The sequence below is a fragment of the Protobothrops mucrosquamatus genome, unplaced genomic scaffold (genome assembly GCF_001527695.2).
Source record: "Protobothrops mucrosquamatus isolate PMUCROS unplaced genomic scaffold, P.Mucros_1.0 scaffold285, whole genome shotgun sequence".
Classification (NCBI taxonomy): Eukaryota; Metazoa; Chordata; class Lepidosauria; order Squamata; family Viperidae; genus Protobothrops; species Protobothrops mucrosquamatus.
Genome location: NW_015386629.1, coordinates 391,546 through 401,238, shown reverse-complemented (window position 1 = coordinate 401,238; position 9,693 = coordinate 391,546). Strand labels below are relative to the sequence as shown.

The 9,693-nt window shown below is 32.7% G+C and overlaps 1 protein-coding gene across 2 annotated transcripts in view; it reads left to right on the top strand.

The window, feature by feature from the left end:
• UBR2 (ubiquitin protein ligase E3 component n-recognin 2) overlaps positions 1-9,693 on the top strand; it is a 69,366-nt gene that overhangs the window by 8,882 nt on the left and 50,791 nt on the right. For both annotated transcript variants that reach the window (XM_015814776.2, XM_015814775.2), the window contains exons 3-6: positions 2,977-3,055; positions 5,302-5,415; positions 7,690-7,820; positions 8,800-8,938. In XM_015814776.2, coding sequence (XP_015670262.1) covers positions 2,977-3,055; positions 5,302-5,415; positions 7,690-7,820; positions 8,800-8,938 — 463 coding nt within the window. The remainder of the gene's footprint in view (positions 1-2,976; positions 3,056-5,301; positions 5,416-7,689; positions 7,821-8,799; positions 8,939-9,693) is intronic.

Genomic DNA, 9,693 nt, shown 5'->3' with positions numbered 1-9,693 from the left:
GTGTGTGTGCTGAAAAATGCCCCCTCGGCTTATACGCGGGTCACCAATTTTTCCCAGTTCTTTGTGGAAAAATAGGTCCCTCGGCTTATATTCGGGTCGACTTATACTCGAGTATATACGGTATACACCTTTCTCAGAATTACATTAGTCTTAACTATAATAATCTTGCATCAAAAAGACAAAAAAAGTCATTTTAAAATTTTATACTTCTGGATTTATAGTAGCATGAAATTTATTTTCTGCTGATTGTTAATATAGATAAATATGAAAATCCAGATGTTAGAAAAGAAAAAGAGACTGCGTGGGAAGACCATCATAACTTTTAAAAAGACTACAGTTTTTAAAATATTTGATTCATAGCTCTAAGGAGAAATAAGTAGAAACAGCAATACTTAACAAAGAATGAAAGCTAAAAAAATTCACTACCATGGAGTTGGAAGCCATTACTGTAATAAAACCTGAAAAGTTTTCAGTTCTCCAAAGAGATTACAAAAAAGTAGATTTAGAAAATGACATATTTTCCTACTTGGATAGAAAATGAAACAATCTCTAGATGCCAACACATGATTTTAGAATAGAAATGGCCAGTAATTGGGTAAAATACAATAAATTTTCTCTTTGAGATGGATCTTTTGTGAATGTTTAGGAACTAGATTTATATCCATCCATTTCTTAGGGTTAGAGCTCAATCTACTTTTAAATGTAGCAATAATGCTTTTTGTTTCTTCCTGGTAAGTTTTGGTTGACATTTTTTTTCAAATATTTTCTTAATTATCTTAATTCTTAAATTTTATTTTATTTCTGAGAGACATTGAAATAGATTAGAAGATGAAACTCTCTGATTTTTCAAGCAGTTATGAAGAAGTGAAGTCTATTTGCATAACCCATGATAAATATAGAATTTCATTCAGAAGTTTTGTATTGGATTGAATTGTCATTTTAGAAAGATGCATAAGTGTTAACTATCTCCACTTGTTGCATTGTAGCAGTTGAATCTTATTTGATCTTTTCTGGGAATTTTCATAATGGTATTTAATTACGCTGATAGGAAAAGGTTACAGTGTGATTTCCTTAGAAAGCTTGTAAATTTACACTTACATTTAATTATTTAGTCAATATGTCAAAATTCTATACAAACATGCAATTAATATTTTTATCATGTGCAAAAACCCCACAACCCCATTATATTACATGCTGATCATATTATTCAGCGTAATATTTGACTGAATCATTTAACTTTGAATATACAATGTATCAGTCTATCCATTGCATCAATTAAATGCATACATATATCTGCTATCCAAAACTATGAGTCCGGAATAATCTTATCTTTCCATTTAATAATCGTAGAATGCATCCATAATTTTTCACATAGTAATAAATTTCAAATTTGGGGTATATAATTTAAAAGCACATTCACATGGTTATTGTACTTTCAATATAGGTATTCCTCGACTTATGACCAATTGGGATTAGAAAATTCATTGTTAATTTGTGCAGTCATTAAATGGGACCACGACTTGTGACTTTCCCTGCCAGCTTCCCCATTGACTTTGCTTGTGGGAAATCATCTGAGAAGGTTGCAAATGGCAGTCAAGTGACTGCAGGATCCTGCAGCTGTGATAAATGCAAGCTGGTTACCAAGTGCTTGGATCACAAATCACTTGACTGCAAGGATCCTGCAACAGTTGTAAGTGTGAGGACCAATTGCAAGTCATTTTTTTCAATGTTGTCATGACTTTGAAAGTTGCTAAAGGAATGATCATAAGTCGGGGACTTACCTGTATTAACAATTTTGCGAATATCAAACCAAAGTGGGATATTGATTAACAAGCTCATATCATATAGATAAGTGTACCTTCATTTGTATTGCAGTTTTAGCATAATTGGGGTCGTAGTCAATTCTTTGAAAATATTTTTAAAGGAATCTAATAGACACAAAAAAGATTGTTATTTTTTAATTAGCATCATTTGGTAGGAGATAGTCTTGATATTAAATAAGTCTTCCATTAACTCAGTATCTTAGGAAATAATACTTTATTCTAAAACTCATAACCATTAATGGCCTGCTTGATATGGTTATAACTTTTAATGGTTTTTAGGAAATTGCTATAGATTTGGAAAAGTCAAAGTCATTCATATAATGATATTTCAGGAGTTTTAGATAACATCCAGGCCAAATTGCAATTCAAAAAATGTTTGTAATTGAGTATATGTCATTTCACAGTTTCACAGAGTTTAAACTCTTCCTGTAATAAACAACTTATTTAAAGTATTACAGGTAGCCTTGACTTATGATCATTTGTTTAGTGACAATTTGAAGTTACAACGGCACTGAAAAAAGTGACTTATGACCATTTTTCACACTTATAAATATTGCTGCATCATGTAGTCAAAATTTGGACCCTTGACAACTGGCATATATTTATGACAGTTGCAGTGTCCCAGGGTCATGTGATCACATTTTATGACCTTCTGACAAGCAAAGTCAGTGAGGAAGCCAGATTCATTTAACTGTGTTACTAATGTAACAACACAATGATTCACTTAATAACTGTGGCAAGAAAGGTTGTAAAATGGGGCAAAATTGACAACAATTATCTTGCTTAGTGTGGAAATGTTGGTCATAATCTGTAATAATGTTTTGAACCTTTTAAAAAAAATATTTGTTTTTAGCTAAAATATTGTCTATTTCTGACGTTACCAGCTTTTTCTCATAATTTCATGACATAAATAGTTAAAAGTACTGCTACTTATTCTTAGAAATGGATGCCTGAAGGACAAAAATCATTTGTGCATATATACATATGTCTAATCCCCTCTCCTCATTTTTTCTCCTTTACTCCCATTTGTTACTCTTAGCTAATGAACAGGATTTCCATGAATGTAGAATGGCCTGAATTACTTCCACTGTATTTATTTTCTTGAGCATTTAAAGTATTTTTGTGCATTTCCTTTTCTTTTTTCCTCCATCAGAGATTGTGCAGTTGATTCTACTTGTGTATTATGCATGGAATGCTTTCTGGGAAGTGTTCACAGGGAGCATCGATATAGGGTTAGTAAGCTTGCTTATTACTTTAGTGATTTTTTTTCCTTTGAGTTTATGCTTTATAGGGCTGTGCAAATCATTGCCAGGCATTACCAGTAAAACCAAAAAAATACTGCTCCTAAATACACTTCCAAAAGGCTCACTGAGGCTATTTTGAAAACTAGAAGTGTTAGTATTTGGGTCTGAAGAGTGCAAGGATCACGCATGGCTACCTTCACTGTACCATAAATTGCTCTTTTAAATAAGCTGTTGCTACTTGCAAGGCATGAGAAAGGTGGCATTCCTTTAAAGAATAACTGACAGGTATAATGAGGGTGCCCCTGCCAGATCTGAAAAATCCTTTGGCACTTCAGATTCAAATTCTGCACATCTGTCAAAGACCTTCTGAGATCATCTGTATATAATGCTCATATACAGAAGACATTTCTACAAGCATTTCTGTTTTGCTTTGCTGTCAATTGTGGCAAAAAAAATGTCTTCTGGATCTGTGTATAGATGATCTGAGAAGGCTCCTTAAGTAACTGAGCAGAATTTTTAGGAGGACACTGCTGCCTCTGCATTTGAAGGAGAGGCATTTAACTTGTGGTGCTGTGTGATTAAAACAATCCTCCACCAAATAATTTGTCCTGCTATTGTGTCATAATTCATAATTTCAGCAAATAAAATATAACAACAACAATAAATTTCCTCCTCCTTTTCCCTTCCTTGGGTAGTCAGCCTTTCTTCTTGGGTTGTCTCCATCCCTATTCTAGCCTCATTTTTTGTTGCATTTGTAGAAGTAGAGAGGTATTTTTGTATGTATGTGAGAGCATTGGTATATACTGGTATATGCAGATGGGAATTAATTACATAAATTGGATACCTTATTTTAGAGAAAATTTTAATAACTAGAAATTCAGTTAATATACATGTGTTTCTTTCTTTGGGCCTCAGACTTTGTTTGGAATTTGACTCCTGGCATGTGTAGAGCATGTACATTGACCTTAAAATATGTTAACACATACAAACACACATGGATACGCACACCCGTACATATACACTTATAACCACATAGACATAGACAAATATATGCACACTTTCATTGGGTGGGGTGGAGTTGTAGTATTGGTTCGAGGAGAAATTGAAAACCCATGGTTGATAGAATTAGGAACTTGGGCATTGTACAGGAGTTGTATCAATGTTTAGCAGTTGATTATTTATTAGTCCACTCTTCCTTTGGAGTAGGGTTGTCTTAAATTCTGGGTTGTCTTCTTCTGGGATAAATAATAAAATGTAAAGTTTCCTGGAACTTAAATTGTTGTCTTTATCACCACATTTACTTTGCATAGTGGAATGAGGTTCTTGCCATAGTTACTGAAATAAATGCTTTTTTGCCAACAGCCAGGAATTGGTAGCAATTGTAATCCAAAGACTAATCAGCCATTTCCCATCAGCTAGGAATGTGATTTTGGAGTCAATGAAATTGTTGCATTGATGTGCAGCTGTTGTTGAAAAAAAGGCCAACTTCGCTGTTAGTATTCATCGTTAATAATATATCTATACAGCTTTTTAGGTTTCACCAACATGACATAAAATACAGGTAGTCCTTGACTTACAACCATTTGTTTAGTGACCATTCAAAGTTATAATGACACTAAAAAAGTGACTTATGACCAGTTCTCAGACTTACAACCTTTGCAGCGTCTCCATGGTCATGTGATCAAAATTCAAGCCATTGGCAACTGGCGTGTATTTACAATCATTGCAGCATCTCTGGTCATGTGATTACCCATCATCTTCCCAGCTGGTTTCTGACAAGCAAAGTCAAAAGAGGAAGCGGGATTTGCCTAACAGTTACATGATTCATTTAACAATTGCAGTGATTTGTTTCACAACCCTGGCAAAAAAAGGAAATAAAATCGGGCAGGACTCACTTAAAACTGCCTTGCTTAGCAATTGAAATTCTGGTCCCAATTGTGGTCGTAAGTCAAGTCAAGAACAATCTGTAATGTGAAGAAAAAAAATGGCTAGGAAAGATCCCCTTTCCCTGTTTCCTGTAACATCAGTGTTCAATTTCTGCTCCACGAATTTAAGCTTTAATTCTAAAATGTCACACGTAGCTCTGACAGAAGTCATCTTACTTGCAATTCTTCCCTAGGAAATGCTAGGGCTAAGGAACTGTAAGTAGTTATTAACTTTTGCATCAGTGTTTATTTGTGTTTTTATTTGATCAGTATTTTTTCCATTCTTGCCCATTTTAAATAATATTTTAGATGACAACTTCAGGTGGAGGTGGTTTCTGTGACTGTGGTGACACTGAAGCTTGGAAAGAAGGTTTTTACTGCCAGAAGCATGAGCACAGTACTTCAGAAACTGAGGAGAATGAGGTAACAAGATGTGACATCTAAATTACAGTAGGTGACACTGAGATATTGTGTGGAATGAAGAAGGTAGAGAGTAAAATTTTACTGGCTCAGGAATTCTGGGAGTTGAAGTCCACGAGTCATAAAAGAGCCAAGGTTGCCTATCCCTGACCTAGGCTTATCCATCATAGAATTTCTTTACTTAAGCTTGTATGAACAAATAATTTTATTCAGCAGATTTCTGTTTTTGATTTTTGGAGGGACTTTTAATAATAGTTTTATTAAACATTTCAATTAAAAAAAATTTACAAACTTTTCAAAAAAGGAAAAAAAAGGAAAAATTGTACAGAAAATAAAAAAGAAAATAAGAAAGAAAAAATAAGAAGTAGAGTAAAAGAAAAGAAATAGCCCAAGATATATGCAAAGAAATGACTTTCCCCTTTATCACAAGTATAAACAATTTTAGTAATTTATCACTTCTCTTAAAATATAACAAATGATCTCTTTTTCCCATATCCTATCTCTTATCTATAAACAAATCAATAAAACCTTATTTCAGTTCTGATGTCAGCAAAAGTCCAGTAATGGTTACCAGAGATAACAACATACCTATTTTAAGCTTGATCAAATAAAGCCATATTACATCCCTTCCTTTTAACAATCTTTATCCTTAATCCCTTCAAATAATTTCATAGAGCTTGATTACTTTACATTTTTTTAGCTGATTTTACAAAATCCTTCAAAATTTTAACAAGTTTCCTTTGTAAATCCAATATAGGAAAGTTATCTGGGCCACTCTTTTGATTTGACATGTGTATATTTCTTTTAATTATTAATATATATAGCAGTTTAATTTATATATCCAGTGTCGAATCTTTTTCCATATCATTCTTGTAGGCTGTCATTTTTAAATCCACTTTCAAATTATGGCTCAGCCTCACCCTAACCCCAACGCAGTATAATTTGTTCTTCTTCTATAGCATCTTTTAAAAACAGTCTATCTATATTATGGCAGATACTCTAAAAGTTGAGATTTACTCTTAAAAGTTGAGGGTATGGTTCACAAATACCCTTCAGTATCCAGTGCCAAAGTATTTTGGTCCATTCTGTGTTAATAGATCAAAGTTAACCACACTTCTCATTTAATTGAAAAGTATAAATAACCAATCTTTAGTTCCTTCTGGTTTCCTCTAGTATCCGACTTTCCAAGTCCTATCTTGATATGTTTTGTTTAAGAATTCAAAACAACAGCATTTTCCCACAGGAAGGATTCTTATAATTAATTTCAAAATCTTATATCCATCTCGACCTTTAGTCCATTTGTAACTTTTTGCTGTTTATTCTAAAAAACATTTTAAAGTCCTTAAATTTGTATTTAAAACTTCTTTCACTAAGGATTGAAGTAAACTCACCTAGTATTATAAAACCTCTTGATCCAAGGTTTACTAATGGCTGAAAAGCAACTAAACAGATTTCCAAAAGTGATTAACAAAAGAGGCTTGGTGAACATTATGCTCCTATAGGCTGCATTACAGCTGTGAGCTTGACTGAAATTTCTCAACTCTCAGCGCCCAACTCAAGAATCAACAACAAAAACTTCCATTCCTCAGTCCACTCACAATTTTCTGGAGATCTGCTAACTACCAATCTCCACCAAAATTCTGTCCCTCCTCCTTCAGGGATTTTTAAGTTTACTTTAAATCTTCAGCAGAAGTTCTTGTTTTTTGTATTTTTAATTTCAGCAGATTGCCCTTTTGTGGAAATGATCCATAATAATTCTGTCTTGGTAATAATATCCAATTAATGGAAGCTAGAGAAATACCGGGGAAAATATTTGCAAGATTCTTATAAAGCATGTCACCACTATGTTTTCATACTGTCTACCTATGAAAAAAATTACCTTAATTTCAAAAATTCCAGGTAGTTTAGCCCAAACATCTAGAAATACACACTGATTAATATGAATCATAAAAAAGTACCAGAGCTGTTTTATTTTGTCTAAGGTAATAGTAGTGTTTAATTTCTTTATCTTCCCTACTTTTTAATCTGGATTATCTAAATCTTGTTATTAACATATATTTGAATCCTTTATCTTATTTGATTCTGAAATACAGAAAAGGAACAAAGAAAGCATAGTGAATGTTACGTAAATATTAAGAAAACCGTGAAATGAAATATTCAAATTCATTGGGTGTATTCACAATCAATATATTAATAAATCTCCTGTAGAATATCATGGTAGAAAAAAACCTAAGAAAATGTCTTAGTGTAATAATATTTTCACTGTTTTTATTTTAGGATCCTCTTGTGCATTTGCCAGAAGATATGATAACGAAAGTGTATGGTATTTTTGCAGTTGTCTTTCAGTATGCTGTAGATATATTAACATGGGAGAAAGAAAATGAATTGCCACCAGGTTTAGAAACAGCGTAAGTAGGAGACCAAATTCCAGCATTTGATTCCTAGTTTTACTAAAACATTATTATGATTGTTCTTTTAAATACTAAAAGAAAAATATATTATACAGGAATTGTTTGTAAAATGTGACTTGAATTGTAGTGGCTTCATGTAGTCACTTCAGGTAGTAGTACTGCAAAGAACTTACCTCAGAATTAGAAATTCAGCTTCTTAGACAAAGACAAACCAAATCAAATTCCATGAAAGGTCTTTTCAGCTAGAGTCCGGATGTGATAGCAATCTTCATGACCGGGCATTGTGTCAATGTCTTTACTTTGTTATTGCTTCCTAATTACCAGGAGTCCCTAAACTGCCAGAATCCAGGATTTATCAGCTCTGTTTTTTAAAAAAGAATTTACTCTTGAGTCATGCAAAATTTAGAATTATATTTTATACTATCAACATGTAGCAGAATCAGGCTGGCTTTATCTACCAGTCAGAATTGGACTTAGATAATAATTTGATGGGAGACCACCCAAGTTTCCTTGGCTATAGGGTAGCCTAAGTAGTTTAAAAAAAAAAAAAAAAAACCTAGGAAGAAAACAATAGCACTTCTTTATTGTTGGCAGGAAAGTTTACTCTGTACTCAAACCTACATTTTCACTTTTGTTAAAATTTTATTCTGCTCAGTTTGAATATTAAAGACAGCTTACAGTAAATGATATGCAGAAAGATGTGAATAGCAAAGAGATTTGTCCAGATAAAAAGCCAATAAAATTTGTAATGGGATAAGTAGTATATAATAACAACTATATAATAACAACAGCAACAACATTAATAATAATAATAATAATACTTGTTTTCTTTAATTAACAAGCTATACTTGTTCTTACTGCATACTTTCTATACAGTATAGAAATTGCAATGAATAATGGAAAAATTATGCCAAAATTATGCCAATTTCAATACTGATTGAAATTGCTGAATGTATTTGTGATACTGTCTTTACAGCAAGAAAAATGATACTTATTACTGCATGCTTTTTAATGATGAAGTCCACACATATGAGCAAGTTATTTATACACTTCAAAAAGCAGTGAATTGTACACAGAAGGAGGCCATTGGGTTTGCAACAACTGTGGATCGAGATGTAAGTAATTTATTTAAGCTTATTAACTTTTTACTTAGAAATTTATTAGTCTTTATATTATAAGTTCCTTGGTATTGATTAAATTAAATAATACAGAATCTCCTCCTGTTCTCTTCTGCAGTACAGTATACACTGTACAACCTGGAGCAGTTTGTACTGGATGCCTTCCCAGACTGAGAAATCTTTGCAATATAGCAAGTGATTATAATTGTGACTCTAGGAAAGCACTTTTTCTTATTTCAGCATATCAAGACACTTGCTTAAATTTATACTTTATCAAGCACATCAAATTATTTAAAGCGAGTTATGCATATATAGCACATCTTTGATCTGGTATAAGTAGTTTATACATTTATTATAGCCCCCATTTTACCATCATACTATCACCCAACAATTCTATCCTTTTAACTTATCAATCCCTATCTATATTGACATGTATTTGTGGTTCCTGGGGAATTCCATGGTTTTATTCATTCTCTTCTTCTATATTTGTAGTTTAAGCTATGGAATGTATGTAATTTTCAAATTACAACCATTTGTTTAGCAAGTGTTCAACATTATGATGGTGATGAAAACAATGACTTCCGACAGTTTTTGTACTTACATCGTTGCAGCATCCCCATAGTCTTGTGATTTGATTTGGGCACTTGGCAACTGGCATGGATTTATACAACAGTTACAATGAACACAACTTCTGACAGGCAAAGTCAATGGGGAAAGCCATATTTGTTTAATAACAACACGATTCACTTAAA